General features: G+C 37.2%; 1 protein-coding gene across 6 annotated transcripts in view; it reads right to left on the bottom strand.

Moving 5' to 3' along the window:
* Positions 1-18,735, bottom strand: part of RB1CC1 (RB1 inducible coiled-coil 1) — a 101,197-nt gene that overhangs the window by 57,397 nt on the left and 25,065 nt on the right. For all 6 annotated transcript variants that reach the window (XM_023515398.1, XM_023515400.1, XM_023515401.1 and 3 more), the window contains exons 2-5: positions 9,409-9,520; positions 6,915-7,024; positions 5,335-5,461; positions 4,999-5,169 (exon numbers count right to left, since the gene is read on the bottom strand). In XM_023515398.1, the coding sequence (XP_023371166.1) occupies positions 4,999-5,169; positions 5,335-5,461; positions 6,915-6,985 (369 nt within the window). In that variant the 5' untranslated portion in view covers positions 6,986-7,024; positions 9,409-9,520. The remainder of the gene's footprint in view (positions 1-4,998; positions 5,170-5,334; positions 5,462-6,914; positions 7,025-9,408; positions 9,521-18,735) is intronic.

The raw sequence follows: 18,735 nt of genomic DNA, 5'->3' as shown, positions 1-18,735 counted from the left end.
AAATACAAAGAATAAATGAAAAATGTTCAACTTCAGTAATAGTTCAGAAAACAAAATAAGAATAAGGTACCAACACTGTCATCTATCACAATGGCAAAATTAATGACAGAGAAATGTCATTTTGGGGGTGAGGAAATGAATACTTTCTTATTTAAAAAGAAATTTGAGAACAATTATCAAAATAAAATATGTAATTTGACATAGAAATTTTGCATCTAGTTATTTATCATAAACACCGGCACAGATATACATGAATATAAATATTCAAGTATGTGGACTGTGGTACTGCTAAGAGCAAAATGAAAAGTACCTTGTAACAATTAAGATTGAGTTAACAGTATGCTTCTGTTTATTTGGAGAGACTGAGTAGAATTAGAAAATATGAAACATGAGTGGTGCCTGTGGCTCAGTGAGTAGGGCACCTACTGGGGGTGGCAGGTTTGAACCCGGCCCTAGCCAAACTGGAACAAAAAAAAAGCTGGGTGTTGAGGTGGGCACCTATAGTCCCAGCTACTTGGGAGGCTGAGGCAAGAGAATCACCTAAGCTCAGTAGTTGGAGGATGCTTTGAGCTATGATGCCATGGCACTCTACCAAGGGTGACAAAGTGAGACTCTGTCTCAAAAAAAGAAAATATGAAACATAGGCTAGGTAAGATAGCTCATGCTTGTAATCCCATGACTCTGGGAGGCCAAGACTGGCAGGTCACCTAAGCTCACAAGCTCAAGACTAGCTTGAGCTAGACCAAGATCCCCCATCTCTTTAAACAGCCAGGTGTTTTGGTTGGTGCCTGTAGTCCCACCTACTCGGGTGGCTGAGGCCAGAGGACTGCTTGAACCCGAGAAACTGAGGTTGCTGTCAGCTATGACACTACAGCACTCTACCAAGGGTGACAAAGTGAAACTGTCTCAAATAAAAGAAAAGAATATGTGAAACAACAGAGGTATGAAACAGAAACATCCCATGTATGTACGTGCATATAAAAGTCTGGAAAAATGTAAAGCAAATGTTTGATCATCACTGGGACAGTGTAGAGGATGACAAAAAAGGAAGTTCACTTTTCCTCTATATCTTTGCTAGAGTTTCTTTTTTTTCTAATTGATTTTGCAATAAAATCACTAAAGTTATGTAAGCATGCTAAAATATATAAAAGCAAAATATGCTAAATGCTGGGAAGAGAGGAAGAAAACCATTTTTAATCACGTACCATGCAAAAAAGTAAGTTTGTTACTAAAATGGAGAAATAAATCTAACAAAAGGTAAAACTACAGACACATTGAAATTTATTATCAATTAAAGACAGTATTTTGAATGGGGATAGCTGGGTGATACATTCCAAAAATAACAAGAATATTACTCTCCACATAGTATATAAAAATTCTGAAATTACATATATTTGAAATTAAGTAATACATGCATTTCTTAGTTTCATAATTATATAAACATGATCTAGAAGCAAGTAACTCTTTTCAACCTAACCCCAAATGGAAAAATTAATAATAGTTTGATAAATTTAAAAATATAAAATTAAAGACTCCCATTAGAAAATAGCACAATGGCAAAATACAAATGAAAAAGTGGGAAAAGATATTTGCACAAAATGTCATAGATAACAGAGTAACTAACCCCCCATGGATGGTTTCAATAATACAAAGCAACTTGGGGAAACACAAAAGATTATAAAAGAGAAGAGACAGAGAAGGCACAGACATGATAACAACAGGAAATAAAACTGCTATTTTATTTTTTTTTTGCAGTTTTTGGCCACGGCTGGGTTTGAACCCACCACCTCTGGTATACGGAGCTGGCGCCCTACTCCCTGAGCCACAGGCACCACCCCAAAAACTGCTATTTTAAATATATAAAACGTTACTCAATTTAAGCAAAATAGCATCAGAGCAAGATACCATCATCCACAATTTAGTAAGGCCTGTGCTGGGACCATGGGCCAGGGAGAGAAACACCTTCTCAATGCTTTTAAAAGTATATATTGGTAGATTGTCTGTAGAGGGCAACTAAGCAATGACTATTGAATTTAAAATTAATCATTTGGCATGGTGATTCCTCTTTTAGGAATCCATCCTATCTATGCCTAAAGAATACTACAAGGTTCTTTATTTCAACACCATAAAATAAAATGTAAATCTCAACATCTATCAATCATTACTTACATCAGTGGTTCTCAACCTTCCTAATGTTGTGGCCCTTTAATATAATTCCTGTGGGTCACGACCCACAGGTTGAGAACTGCTGACTTACATCCACACAATGGAATTTATGTGGCCATTTAAAAAAATTACATATCCTCTCTACTAGACAGGGAAGAAAAATATACACATATGTCAATTTATCTTTTTATTTATGGTTTTGGAAAGATCAAGATACATTACAAAGTTTTAAAAGGCAATGTGCTGGCCTCTTAATTTTCAATTTTTGTATCAGTATATAAAAAAATCATATACAAGGTACACATAGATCTAAGTGTCAAAAGGTTAAAAAGAAAAGGAGGCTTTGGAACATATACTAGATGTATACTTCAGAGACTATTATTTGTTCCCTTCAGGACTTTATGATAGCAAAAAAATGTGTAGTAAGACCCAAGAGCAAGACTATTGATAAAATGGACGTTAACTAGAAATTTCTATTCATCACGAGACACAATTAACCAAATGAAAAGGTAAGCCAAAGAACGGCATAAAATATTTTCAACATATATAACCAATAAAAAGGATATATGAAGATTACATATAAAAGAATCTATAGAACAATTAGAAAAGGATTAATACTACCATGGAAAACACTCAAGAAACTTGGAAGAGTAACTTTACAAAAAACTGAGGTCATCAGCTTGAGCAGAGGGAGAGTCCCCTGTAGAGGAATGGACACCATGCTTGCAAAGCACAGTTACTGAATCTTATCACATTAAAAGGAAACGCTGAGAACAGGACAGTCTCCTGGCAAGCCTAGAGACATTTTGTGACTTAGGGGCAATGCCCCCAAGTAACTCAGTGTTCTGGAATGAGATAAGATCGGTCACTCACTAGTAAGCGTGTGTTAATCATTGAAGCTCAGTACTCACTTCTTCATGGGGGCTGTGGGGAAAGAACACATGAGGAAAGAGCACGTGGCAGTCCTTACGCAGCAGCCCTCATATGTAATGACCTTAACTCTCCACACCTGCTGTAATCTTAATAAATAGCCATTGCGGAGGGGGCTCAGGGCTACCCTGCACTTAAGGTTAGCCTGCCTCCCGCAAGCTTGTACTTCTAATCGGGGTCATGCCTGGTTCCTTCCCGAGGCGACTGAGACCAGGACCATAGGGGTCACGACAGTCCCCTCTCTACTAAAAATAGAAAAACTAGCTGGGCCTCATGATAGTCACCTACACCTAACTACTAGGAAGGCTGAGGCCGGAAGATCGCTTAACCCAGGAATGTGAGGTGTGAAGTTGCTATGAGCGAGGCACTCTAGCCTGAGTCAGAGAGGAAGATTCTACCTCAAAAAAACAAAAACAAAAACACAGAACGAACAAAATGAATATGCCTTGGCTCAGTGCCCATAGCACAGTGGTTATAGTTCCAGCCACATACACCGAGGGTGGCGAGTTCAAACCTGGCCCAAAATAGCTAAACAACAATGGCAACTGCAACAAAAAATACCCTGGCATTGTGGCAGGCGCCTATAGTTCTAGCTGCTTGGGAGTCTGAGGCAAGAGAATCACTTGAGCCCAGGAGTTTGAGGTTGCTGTGAGCCGTGATGCCCCGGCACTAAACCAAGGGTGACAGCTTCAGACTCTGTCTCCAAAAAAAAAGCAGCCTTATCTGTTTTGTGGTCATGTTTCATGTCCTCAAAATTCTTTCATTTTATAACATGTTATCACAATTTCCTTCCTTTTTAAAGCCAAGCTATGTATATTCCCTTACATAGAATATATATGCTGTATTTTTTTATTACTTATTCATCAGCTAGTAGATATTTAGATTGATTCTACTTTTGGCTTTTTGTTAATAATGCCCCTATGGACAGTGGCATACACCACTATTTTAAGTTATACTGAAATTTTTAAAAATTGTTACTTTATTTTTAGCTTGTGTTGGTAGGCAAATACATAATTTCACCTACCATTTTCATAAACTGAAGCCTTTTTTTTTAACATTGCATTTCACTTTGTTCTCTTTAAGGCTTTGCAGTCCACTTGTCGAACATTAATACAGTATTACCAGTTGTGTCTTTGTTTACAGTTACCTACTACTTCGGTGAATACCTATCTTTTCATATTTTACCAACCTTTTTAACTGTATTGCCTGTAAATGATACAGTTGTGGGCTTTTATTTAAAGCTGTATGATACAAATCATCTTTTAATAAGGCAATTGGCTAAAAAAACTAAGAGTTTTACTATATGCAATAAATGTTTAGGAATGCTGTCTATGTTTATAACAGATAATACTGTTATTTCATTTGTTTTAAAACTTTATATTTGTTCATGTCTGGAAAATGTAGCTTTATGAATGTCAATGATAAGAGAATAAAGTAAATAGCAAGTTAAAAGGGAAAAATTAAATGACAGGGAAACAATCTGTAGGGACAGTGGGTAGCAGTGTACGAGGTATATATTGGAAAAGAAATTTGTCCTCTGAGAGTTAACTACGGATATAGGAAAAACAACCATATTTTCAGAGTTGTTTAAGCTCCATTTGTCTATGTGTACTCTGACATATGCACTCTAATATTACTCTACTTACCAGCATTTAGGAGGGAAGTTGACCAAATCCTGTCCAGGATAGCTTTACACCCTAAAATACCCCACTGTCAATGTAGAATGACTAACAATTTATGAGCTCAAAATATAAAAACTAGATATATTAACTACAAAAAAAATTTCTAGATTGGTTTGTTATTGTTCTTATTTTTTGCATGCCTCCTATCCAATTTAGACTTTCTGCTACTTAAATTTGAACACTATTAGGAAATTCAGTTAATTAGTTATTTATATCTTACCACTGCAAGCTGTGTCCTTGAAGCAACAGTGTGAAAAACTGCAGGCATCATAAGAGATTCTTCAACTTTTATTTCCATGTCATTTTCTGTTGAAAATGTAGTTTTAGGAATAGCAGGTGGACGATCACATAAGATCATTTCTTTGTTAAAAAGAAAAATTGGATTTGTGTCCTATATATAAAAAAAAAAACAGATTTAACTGAAATACTATGTTAGTGAATATAGATGTCAGTCAATATATGAAGCGAGTGAATCTTATTTTTGAACACTGAGTTCCAGCTCCCTATGTGATGTGAAGGTGGAGCATCCCTGTGTGAGAGACTCCTGGATACCTACCGTCCCAGCACTATAGGTACACACTCTTCTATCTGCGGCCATGCACTCTCCTCCATTGACAACCAGCACCTGGTGCTGAATAGCAATCTTGTATTTGCTTTGAATGGCATGCTTAAGGTCTGCCACACTTTTAAAAAAAGGATAAAATGAATCAGTTATTTGCATTTGTCAAATACCTGTATTTTCATAGAAGTACTATATAAAAGTATTGTGGTAGGTTAATGAATTTCACTCTAAAACTTTCCAACCAAAATAATAGTAAAATATGTAAGCTGACTATTTCTTGAACTGGATTTCAGAAACAAGCAGTTGATCTTATGTAAATAAATTACCCATTGCATCATATCTAAAAGTGAAGTCTATGAAATAGGGGCACACTTATTTATGTATTCTCTATGTAACATCTCAAAGGAATATGCCCAAATTGGTATGAGGTCTGCTAAAGTCCTCAGAACAAAGGATTTGTATTCTAATCTCCACACTGCTTTACAGAAACTACCGTAGTATATAAACCATGTGAAAATTCCTCCCTTTTCCTAGCTTCCAAAAATTCATTCCTATAGAAGTAAAACTTCTATAATGAGTCCAGGCTCAGCACCCGTAGCTCACTGAGTAGGATGCCAGCCACATACACCAAGGCTGGCAGGTTCAAGCCCAGCCCGAACCTGCTAAACAACAATGATAACTGCAATCAAAAAACAGCCAGGCTACTCAGGAAGCTGAGGGAAGAGAATAACTTAAACTCAAGAGTTGGAGGCTGCTGTGAGCTGTGACGCCAAAGCACTCTACCAAGGGCAACAAAGTGAGACTGTCTCCAAAAAAAAAAAGAATCATATAATTCCACTTTTTAAACAATGATTATTGATTTCACAATTTATAACAAGTTCAGTGTAGAAATTATTCACTCTGTGTTACTATCATGTCTTTGCTATTACAGTCAATATAAAATTATTAACAGGTTTAGAAAAACATATTACTTCTATTTCCTTCTAGTTTGGCTTCAAAATACATCCTCTCTCCCCTGAGAGCTCTCCAAAACTTTCACAAATATCAAGGAGGGCATGATTAGCTAAATATTGGAAACCTCTGAAAACCTTAAGAATTATTAGACAGCTGAGCCCTACTCTTTTGCTTAAAAATATTAAACTTATTTTATTCTCTTGTTAACAAACAAAATACACCTATCCACTTTATTCATGCAAAGGAATCAAAACAAATGACCAAAACATGGATGTGACATATTATTTTTTAAAGCTAGCAATAATTTCCTTAACAACGACCTGTGAATAGCAACTGGTACTCATAACAATAACCTCAGTTTGAAATGAGAATATTTTATGAGTCTGATTATTTTAAATATTACATTCATGCAACAACAAAATGCGACTTACTGAGTTTAACTCACATTTCAGAGAAAGATGACAACGATAAACGTAACATATTGGGATAAAAGATTTAACAACTGCCATATGCTTCTCTTCTTAAGTGTGAAATTGTTTCCTCGAAATTAAATATTTTATTTATTTTTCTGCATGCAGACAAAATGCAAAACCAAAGAGGCTAAATGAAATACAACTCACGTTTGCACTGTAAGTTCAGTATCAAATGTTAGAGTAGTTCCAGTGTTAACCAGAAACACATACAACTTCATGATGATTTCTCTGGATTCTGTGAGCTTACACCTCACCCTCTGAAACAGTTATTAGAAGAAACAAGAAATCAATTTTACAGACACAACTGTAAGTGCAATTATCTTTGTTATGAAGATGTAGCACTTTTACCATCTAAATAGTAAAAAAATCAAAATGGGTTTTGATGTCTAAGATAGCTAACTAGACAGTTCAGTAAACTGGATGATTTAAAAAAATGAGATTAACGAAAAGCCTAATAGTTCTACTATAGGGGAAAAGTTTGTTTTCTGGAAAAAAGAGGCCAACAGTTAGAAAAAAAGTTAGTGTATACATCTCACATGTTTTTTTACATTAAACGTAAAACATCTGGTTAAACATCTTCTTGTCCATAAAAGTTCTTTCCCAATTCTTCCTCAAAGCAATAAAATTAGACTAGCATTTTTACTAGAAGCAAAATAACACATTGTTGACTGGCAATTTTACACAGAAGCTATCCCATGTCACCAACTATTATTCTGTAATTGAATATGAAAGTGTGAAGAAGTGATATGCCCTCTACATAATGCCATGGCCTCACCTAGGGAGCACTCCTGCTTTGGTACTTATAAGACTGAAATTTCAGAATAAAGTAATCCAAAAGAAGTCCAATTTTATAAAGTCTGTCTTCACTAGATTTACCTTGTGAATTATCACTAAGATGAAAAAATGTGAGGATTAACTTGAGCTGAATTCTGGTCATAGTTCTAAGAAATACTGGTGTTGCAAGCAAAGAGTCCAATGACCAGCGTTCTTTTCAATGTGATTTTTGTGTTTGTCTCATCAATATCAGTAAATTGAGAAACTTTTTTATATCACTAATGGTAACTTCCATTCATGGTAAAGTTTTAGCAGAGTTTTTATAAAATTGTTGCATTTGGGCCAGGTGCAAGTGGCTCGTGTGTGTAATGCCAGCACTCTGGGAGGTTGAGGCGGGTGGATTCCCTGAGCTCAAGAGTTCGAGACTAGCCTAAGCAAGAGTGAGACCCCATCTGTAAAAAACAGCCAGGCATCGTGGTGGCTGTAGTCCCACCTACTAGGGAGGCTGAGGCAAGAGAACGGCTTGAGCCCACAAATTTGAGGTTGCTATGAGCTACGACGCCATGGCACTCTACCAAAGACAGGAAAAGGAAGACTCTGTATTAACGTAAAATAAAATAAATTATTCCATTTAGCAGTGATATAAATAGGTTTGAGAAGCAACTACACACAAAAAATATCATTATCAAAAAGTATATCTTGTCACTTTGCTGATGTTCTTCTATGGATCACTAAGTTCAACCTGAAATATCTGTACAATCCTCCAAGACTGGCATCATTTTCCATCCACTCTCCTTCAAAATCATTTTCATAGTCAGGCCCATGGCTCCTGCTAATAATCTCAGCATTCTGTGAGTCGGAGGCAGGCGGATCACCTGAGCTCACAGGTTCGAGACCAGCCTCTCTCTACTAAAAAAATGAAAAACTAACTGGGCGTTGTGATAGGTGCCAGTAGTCCCGGCTACTAGGGAGGCTGAGGCAAGAGGATCACTTGAGCCCAAACGTTTGAGATCACTGGGAACTATGATGCCACAGCACCATACCCAGGGTGACAGTCAGACTCTTGTCTCAAAACAACAAAAGTCACTTTCACAATCAGATTTTATTAGACTTTTTTTTTTGCTGTTTTGGTAGTCTACTGTCAGATTCATAACTGTCTTCCAATAAACTACTATTTTACAGATCACTACAAAATATTTCAAAACCACTCAGGATAATCAGATAAAGCATTTCCATATAATTCATTGAAGAATTCTTCACCATCACCATTCATCATGGTTGAAAGTTTTGCAATACTGAAATTGTTATAAAAACCTGAATATCTAGAAAAATAAATTTTTTTTAATAAAGTGAACGCAATTCCACATGGCCAAGAAAGCTTTTACAATATCCTACATTACCCTGTGTTTTAAAAATTGCAATAGCTAATTCAAGTGTAAACAGGAGTTAACTTGTGACCAGTCAAAGGTGTGTTTAGAGCAGACACTATGTGCATATTTGGGGAAACAAGTCTCAATTCTTTCCACCAGCTGCCACTTAATTAGTGTCCATTTCCATAGTGAGCTAGAAGTACTCCCCAAGAAACTGCGGATCTAAAAGTTACATCACCTGGAACAACAGTAGAAAGAATATAGGTCTGGAGATCAGAATATTTAAAACATTAATGGACTCTGCTATTAATGAGTCCAAGTTAAAAACCTCTGTCTATAATATTAAGCTTCTTAAACAAGAAAATGAGGACATATTTATCTTCTCTGAATTATCAGAGAAGAAAAAGCAAATAAAGTTTTAAAATAAAAGTTTCCAATATCATTATTTTAAATGTCTTAGATCAAAAACTGTTACAAAAATAGAAATGGTGACTTACTGTCAGGCACTGTCAGGACTGCCACTTTTCTTAAACAGCAGATTAAAACTGGTTTATGTTTGCTTTGCTTGAAATTGGCAACTGAATGGCATTACTGGTTAAATTCAGAGAACTGAAAAAGAAAATTTTCTAGACTATTATAGAGAAAAACAATTCAGTACGTAAAAACAATACACAGTTACTATTTGCTTCTTCCTTTAAAATTATAATCTTAACAGCCTAACAAGAGTGAGACCCCTTTCTAAAAAACAGCCATATGTTGTGGCGGCTAATCCCACCTACTTGGGAGGCTGAGGCAAGAGGATCTCTTCAGCCCAGGTTGCTATGTAGCCTGGCAACAGAGGGAGACTCTATCCCTAAATAAATAAGCAAGCAAATAAATAAATAAATAAATAAATCTGTAAGAGTAGTCTACTCAGGCCTACTTTCCTACTTACACATTCTCTGAAATCTCAACCCACATCACTCCAGTAAAATATGTCAAACAAAAGTTGTCAATATACTCCCCCCATCCCTGACTTTACAGGTCTTTGTCAGTCCTTGAATATAATAACAAACAAGGACAAGCCCAGGTTTGGTTTTGGCTTTGTTACTTGCAACCAGGTGATCTCGGAAACTATTTGAGTTTCCTTTCTTGTATACAGGAATAAAAATGGCACTCGCAGGACACAGTCTCTAAATCAGCACCAATTATCTCCACCTCCCAGTATCCACCTTAGTGAAATCTTCCACCTCCCTGCATATAAGGGTGGGTGATCTCTTTCAAACCAGTAAAATATTGCAGAAGTGACAGGATACTGTATCTATGATTGTTACTCAAGATTATTACTTCCACCTTGCCAGCTGTCTTCTCTCCTTTGCCAGCTTTGACCAAGTAAGCTAAATTAGGGAAAGGTCTATTTGATAGGAAAATGAAGGTAGCCTCTAGCCAACAGAGGGTCTTTGTCTCACAACCCTCAAAGAACTAAATCTTGACAACCCCATGAGTCCAGAAGCTGATCCTTTCCCAGTTAGGCCTCAGACAAGGCTCCAGCACTGGCCAACACTTTCCAGTCTCATGAGAGACTCACAAGTAGAGGACCTAGCCAACCCATGTCTAGAATCTATAAAATAATACATTTATGTTGTTTCAAACAGCCAAGGTTATGGTAATTTCTTACTCAGCATGGGATAATTAATACAGCACAATTACATCACAGAGCTATTAGTATAGTGGTTCTCAACCTTCCTAATGCCACAGCCCTTTAATACAGTTCCTGTGGGTCGCGACCTACAGGTTGAGAACCGCTGTATTAGTAGAATGTTTAAAAAAAAACATACAATACTTGGCAGATGATAAACCATCTCTCCACTGCTTGGGTGGGAGCCCAGTCCTCCTTACTCACCTCTGCACAGTGGGGCTCACCTATATGCCTGGCTGCAGCCGCTACCACAATTGCCTGCTGACTTCTGAATTTTCCCCAAAACGCTCCTGAACTATCCACACATTCCCTTTCAAATACAACAAATCCAACTGACTTTTTTTACATTCATTTCTTCAAAACTGTTCTAAAATCAAATTATCTTCTCTGCTCCCAAAATCGTCTTGCTTTTAGTTATTTCTCTTTATTGATGAAATCTACATTAACCAAGTTTCTCACACACTACTTTCATCTTTTGTCCTTCTAACAGACATAAGAACACTAGTGAATCTGTCAATTCTAACACTTAAATATTCACTGACACTATATCACTATTCCTATTGTTACTGCCTTATACCAGATACTCACTGTGCCTCTAGATTTTTACAAAGCTTCTCAACCTGCATCATTATCTCCTCAATCTCTAGTCCACAATCCTCCGTACTGCCTTCAAAGAGATCATTCTAAATACTAGGGTGATCGAGTTTTTCTCTTGCTTAACATTCACAATGATTGTAATTTTTACAGAGGCAACTAACTTTTTGTACTTACCATACCTCAGGAAACTACTCTGAATGATTTAAATGAAATGTTTTCATCTGATCCTCACAAGAATCCTTTGGAGTAGACACTACTGTCATCCTTATTTTGTAGAGAAGGAAACTAAGAATTAGGGAGTGAAGTAATTTCATAGGTTAGTGAGTGAATGGCAGCCTAACTCTGCCATTTTATTATTTTAATCACTATTATAGCACCAAGAGAGCAAACAAAATATGGCCTCTTCCTCTTTGCCACAACTTCTCACCTTCCACTAAGCCCTCCATGAACTTTTCATTCTTAATATCAGATTGTTTAAACTCCCTGAACAATAAACTACTGAAGTCTTTTTCTGAGCCTTGATGGAACAGACTCTTGGCTTAGAATTACCCTTACCCTACATACCACGATCACCCCTCCCACCTGGACAACCCTCACACACATTTTCTTTCACAGAATCAATCACTTCATTAGCTGTGCTATACACTCTATATTTGCTTCTGTTCTATAACTGCATACATTGTATGTTTCTTTTTAAATTTTTCTCCTCTACTAAATAAGAAGCCTCTTCCAAGTAAGGGCTATGTGTTGCAGGAAACTAGCACTAAAATGATTTCTAAATACTGTATCAACAAGTAATCCAACACTGGCAAGTATTATTCTACATCCTTGTGAAGACTTTCAGAAAGTCACATGCTTAACATCTACCTCAGGATTTCTATAGCTATTCTCCGAAGAAAAATCCCTGGATTTGGCTCAGCACCTGTAGTTCAAGTGACTAGGGTGCCAGCCACATACATTGGAGCTGGCAGGTTCAAATCCAGCCCAGGCCTGCCAAACAACAATGATAATTATAACTTAAAAAAAAAAAAAAAAAGCTTTGCATTGTGGTGGGTGCCTGTACTCCCAGTTACTTGGGAGGCTGAGGCAAGAGAATAGCTTAAGCCCAAGGATTTGAGGTTGCTGTCAGCTGTGATGCCACAACACTCTACTCAGGGTGACAGTCTGAGACTCTGTCTTAAAAAAAAGAAAGAAAGAAAGAAAAATCCCTGGATTTAGCAAAATCATATTTTCATGAAACAGTAAGCATCCTATTCATCCATCACCAATCCACCCTTCACATGATCATAATTTATTAAGTGATGTAGATACTCTAAAAATACAGCCCCCACAGTTCAGGCCAACTAAATAAAGTTCTACCTAACAAACATGACTAAAACATATTAGCATTTCCTAATAGATTAGCTCCAAATCTTTAACTTAGTAAGGGGAAATGATTGGAAAGCCAATAGATTAAAGTGACAAGCAGCTGATACAATGCCTCCAAGTATCTCTCTCAGGATTTCATACCCTACGATTACTAAATCTATCTTCATACAATTAATTTTCTTTCACATAGTAAGAGGTTTTTTTCATATTACAAATGCTTCATAATCACCGATACTAATAGTTTAAAAGCATTCTGAATGTGAATTCAGTGTAATTTATTTGTTTCCTGCTTCCCAGGGTTTTTTCTATTTTTAATCTAACAAACATACTTTTTTTCCATATGATCAGGATCCATAAGACAGATTTCCTAGAAGAAAAACTGCTGGGTCAAAGCACTGGAACATCTTAAGGCTACTAGAGGATGCTACAAAATTGCTTCTTTCACCAAGATATATTCCTTAGACTATGTACTCAGTCAACAAGGTCACTATATCCTTCCTACTATTACATTTTCAAATACTTGCCAATGGTATTTCATACATACATATCACCTTCATTATCAGTGAGTTTGAATGTCATTTAAACACAGATTACTTAGCACGTACCAGACACCAAACTAGACACAGAATGTAGCAGGGAATAAGATTAATGCGGTTTCTGGACTACCATGAACCCCAGCTACTAGAAAAAATGATAACTTCATCTTACAGCATTAGCTTGAATACTAACAAGATGACAAACACAAACACACACACACACACAGAGGATGCCAAAAAACTAGCATACTTTATAAAAGAAAAAAAAACTACATCAAACTTGTAATACTAAGTATATATATTTTATTTTATCTTGTATCTCACTATAACTGCAGAAATCAAGTGTGACGTGGGTATTACAAATTTCATATAATTTTTTCCTTTCTTAGTAGGCATACTGGCAGTGCCTGTATTTCAGTGGGGAGGGCACTGGCCACATACACCAAGGCTGGTGGGCTCAAACCTGGCCCGGGCATACTAAAAACAGTGACAACTGCAATAAAAAAATAGCTGGGCATTGTGGTAGGCACCTGTAGTCCCAGCTACTCAGGAGGCTAGGCTGAGGCAAGAGAATTGTTCAAGCCCAGGAGTTTGAAGTTGCTGTGAGTTGTGACGCCACAGCACTCTACCCAGGGTGACAGCTTACAACTCTGTCTCAAATAAAAAAAAAAAAAATAGGTACACACTTTGTCACCCTTTGTAGATAAAATATACAATAAGGCTTAAACACTCAGCAAATGTACTCAACAAATAAATTTTGTATACACACGTAAGATAGTTCAAATAAAAAAAAAAAAAAAAAAACGACTGGGAGGGTGAAACAAGATGGCAGACTAGAGACAGCTTCTTTGCAGCTGGACTTGGCGAAGATTAGAGGAAAAAGACTCCAGGTTCCTCTGGATTGTGGGCTCTGCCCAGAAGATCCCAAGAGAAAGAAGAAAGCAGGGGATAAGTGGCAAGTACTTGCTGAGGGCAGAGACCAGCCAGTGTGATGGCACTGGATGTGGTGGTAGCGACAGTTTACAGACAGAAAAGGCCTGCCCTGTGGGGGTTTTCTTTGGACTTGGGCACTTGGTTGCCTTGGGAAAGCTTGGGCCAGTGAGCTATTGATTCATAACAACACCCAGGGGCCAGGACTGAGCTACTGGGCAGAGCAGAGCTTTCACTGTTTGGCTACAGGCCATGCACAGCTATTGTAGGGAAGCTGCCCTGCAGGAAAGGCCCTAAGGGTCCTGGTGTGAGGCTGGTCTGGCATGCGTGGTAAGTGGGCAGCCACTTCTGGAGAGATTCTTGCTTTCCTGGGAAAGCCACTACATAGCCAAGGGACACAGTCTGGAAAGGTAGAGGCATGTCTATTAAGTGGGCTGAGGAGAGCGACAGGCTCCTCCCTGTATGGACTGAGGGCAAAGAAATCAGGAAGATGGGACCAGGTCTCCTTGGCAAGACAGGGGCTTCCAGTCTCCATCTTATACAGCTGTTATCAGCATTGTGATTAGCATCTCAAACCCCAGAACATCATGTGTTGCCCAGGCCACAAACAGCAACACATATATATATTTTTTCTTTAAAAAAAATTTTTTTTTGGCTCGGCGCCTATGGCTCAAGTGGCTAAAGTGCCAGCCACATACACCTAAGGTGGCAGGTTCGAATCCAATCCGGCCCGCCAAACAACAATGATGGCTGCAACCAAAAAATAGCCAGGCATTGTAGCAGGCACCTGTGGTCCCAGCTACTTGGGAGGCTGAGGCAGGAGACTCACTTGAGCCCAGGAGTTGGAGGTTGTTGTGAGCTGTGATGCCATGGTACTCTACCCAGGGTAACAGCTTGAGGCTCCATCTCAAAAAAAAAAAAAATTTTTTTTTTCAACCCTTTCCCCTTAGATTTTTTTTCCTCCTCATGTAATTACAAATTTTCATTGTTTCCTTAAATAATAAGGGCTTCATTTTTGCTAGTTTTTTCCCTGTTATGCCTTCTTCCCTTAATTTTATCCCTTAAGGTTTTTTATTCGTTTGTTTTGTTTTGATTTATACTGTTTTTGTTTTTCTTCTCTATTTGGTGGAGGTGGGGTCTTGTATCTGCTCAGGTTGGCAAAAAGCTTCAGAACAAAAGGGAGCCACTTCACCCAGCCCCCAGAGGTTGGTATCTGTGGGTGTGGGTCAAAGTGCCCTGTATACTACTTACTATTCCTCCGAGCTCTCTCTGCTCCTCCCTTCTATTTGTCAATTCTCCCTTTTGCCCCCCTCCTCTTTTCTCTTTTTTAAAGTCTTTTATCGCTTCCTGCTCTTCTCTCTTCTCTTCTTTTTCCCAAAAGGACATTTCAATACCTTAGATCAGAGGCATGGTAACTTAAAGAGCAGGAGGAAGCAAAAGGAAAAAGTAGGGCAAGGAAACAGACAAAAAGAAAACCCTGAGGAAGCAACAGCAGAAAAATCCTGGCAGCATGAAATACCAGAACACACAAAGAGGAGTTGCAATCTTATTTTCAGATACACGTGGATTTAAAGCAACTAAAGTCAAAAAAGACAAAGCTGGTCACTTCATATTGGTCAAGAGAAAAATATAAGAAGACATTTCAATTCTAAGTATTTATGCACCCAACTTAAATGCTACCAGATTTTTGAAACAGACCTTAAATGGTCTGAGCAATATGGTATCCTGTAACACCATAATAACAGGGAACTTTAATATTCCTCTTATAGAGCTGGACAGATCCTCTCAACAGAAACTAAACAAAGATACAAGGGACTTAAACAGAACAACTGTGCTTAACAGACATATACAGAACACTCCATCCCAAAGCTGAAGAATATACACGTTCTTCTCATTGGCCCAAGGAACATTTTCCAAAATAGATCATATCTTAGGACACAAATCAAACCCCAACAAAATCAAAAGAACTTAAAGTATACCCTGTATCTTCTCAGACCACAAAGCAATAAAGGTGGAAGTCAACTCCAACAAAAATTTTAATCCCCACACAAAGGCATGGAAATTAAACTACTTTATGCTGAATCTGACATAAAAAATGAAATCATTAACTTCCCTGAGCATAACAGCAATGAATACAAAGCTACCAAAACCTGTGGGACCCTGCAAAATCAGTCCTAAGAGGGATATTTATCTCATTAAATGTCTATATCTAGACAGAAAAAAAAACAAAAACAAAAAGAAAAACCAAAAAGAGAGCACATCAACAATCTAATGAATCATCTTAAAAAAGGGAAAAGGGGCGGTGTCTATAGCTCAGTGGGTAGGGCGCCAGCCACAAACACCAAGGCTGGCAGGTTCGAACCCAGCCTAGGCTAGCTAAAACAACAATGACAACTACAACAACAACAACAACAACAAAAATAGCTAGGCATTGTGGTGGGTGCCTGTAGTCCCAGTTACTTGAGAGGCTGAAGCAAGAGAATCACTTAAGCCCAAGAGTTTAAGGTTGCTGTGAGCTATGACATCATAGCACTCTACCCAGGGCGGCAGCTTGAGACTGTCTCCAAAAAAAAAATAAATAAATAAATAAAAGAAATGGAAAAGAAAGGGCAATCCAATCCCAAACCTACCAGAAGAAAATAAATAACCAACATTAAATCAGATAATATAATAAAATTGAAAAGAATCATTCAGAAAATTAATGAAAGAAATTGGTTCTTTGAGAAGATAAAATAGACATTGGTTAGATTACCCAGAAATAGAAAAGTAAAATCTTTAATAACTTCAATCAGAAACAAAAAGGAGAAAATAACAACTGATACCACAGAGATACAAGACATTACTTCTGACTATTACCAAACAATGTATGCCCAAAAATTTGACAATGTGGAGGAAATGGATCAATACCTGGAATCACACTATCTTCCTAGACTTAACCAGGAAGTAAATAGATCGCTTGAACAGACCAATTATTAAGCACTGAGACTTAATAAACAATAAAAAAGCTTCCAACAAATAAAAGCCCAGATGGCTTCACATCAGAATTCTATCAAACCTTCAAAGATGAGCTTATACCTATACTGCAAAACCTATTCCAAAACATTGAGGAATCTTCCCCAACACATTCTATGAAGGAAATCTCACCTTGATTCCAAAACTAGGAAAGGACCCAACTAAAAGGAGAACAACAGACTAATTTCACTAATGATACTGCTGCAAAAATATTCCACACAATTTTAGCTAACAGATTGCAGCTACACATTAAAAAAAGTATACATCAGGATTAAGTAGTCTTCGTCCCAGGGATGCAAGGCTGGTTTAACATACACAAATCCATAAATGTAACACATCATATCAATAAGAAGCAAAAACAAAGACGATACGATCCTCTCAACAGATACAGAAAAAAGAATTTGACAAACTTCAGCATCCTTTTCTAATAAGAACATTTAAGAAAAAATAGGCCTATGTGGTACATTTCTTAAGCTGACTGAAGTCATCTATAACAAACTCACAGCTAACATCATACTGAAGGATTAAAACAGAAAGCTTTTCCACTTAGAACTGGAACTAGACAAGGATGTCCACTGTCACTGCTATTATTCAACATTGTCCTAGAAGTTCTAGCCAATGCAATCAGGCAACAGAAGAGTACAAAGGGCATCCAAATGGGAGTAGAAGAGGTCAAATTCTCACTCTTGGCTGATGATATGATCTCATATTTTTAGACAATTCCAGAGTATCAACCACAAGAGTCCTAGAAGTGATCAGGATATATAGAACTTCTCAGGGCATAAAAATTGTATATGCCATTCAAAAATGGCCTTTATATATGCCAATAACAGCCAAGTTGAGAAACAAATTAAGGACACAATTCCCTTCACAGTAGCTTCAAAGAAAATGAAATACTTAGGAATATACACAAAAAAAGAAGTGAAAGATCTTTTCAAAGGGAATTATGAAACACTAAGAAAGGAAATTGCAGAAGACACTAACAAATGGAAGAACATACCATGCTCTTAGGTAGGAAGAATCAACGTTGTCAAAATGTCTATTCTACCCAAAGCAATTTGCAGATTCACTGCAACCCCCAATTAAAATACCAACATCATTATATCCACAATAATCAAAACAGCTTTGTATTGGCACAAAAATAGAAACATAGACATATGGAACAGAATAGAAAACCAAGCAAGAGATGAAAGCAGTCTCTAGTTGCCATCTGATCTTTTATAAGCCAAACCAAAAAAAAAAAGCATAAAATGGGGAAAAGAATCCCTTTTCAACAAATGGTGTTGGAGGAACAGGATAACCACAAAGACTGAAACTGGACCTGCACCTTTCACTTACAAAAATTGACTCAAAATGGATAAAAGACTTAAATCTAAGACACGAAACAATAAAAATCTTAGAAGGTATAAGGAAAATTCTTGACAATATTGGACTGGGGAAAGATTTTATGGCGAAGATTTCAGCAGCCATCACAACAAGAAAAATTAACAAATGGGACTTAATTAAGCTGAAAAGCTTCTTCACAGCTAAGGACACAATAAGTAAAAAAGACAACCTTCAGAATGGGAAAAGATATTTGCAAGGTATGAATCTGACAAAGGGTTGATAACTAGAATCTACAGAAAACTCAATTATCAACAAAAAAAGAGTAAATAATCCCATTTATCACTGGGCAAGAGACATGAATGGGACCCTCTCTAAAG

The sequence above is a fragment of the Otolemur garnettii genome, unplaced genomic scaffold (genome assembly GCF_000181295.1).
Source record: "Otolemur garnettii isolate 467f Iridium unplaced genomic scaffold, OtoGar3 scaffold00071, whole genome shotgun sequence".
NCBI lineage: Eukaryota > Metazoa > Chordata > Mammalia > Primates > Galagidae > Otolemur > Otolemur garnettii.
This window is presented reverse-complemented; position numbering and strand designations above follow the sequence as displayed.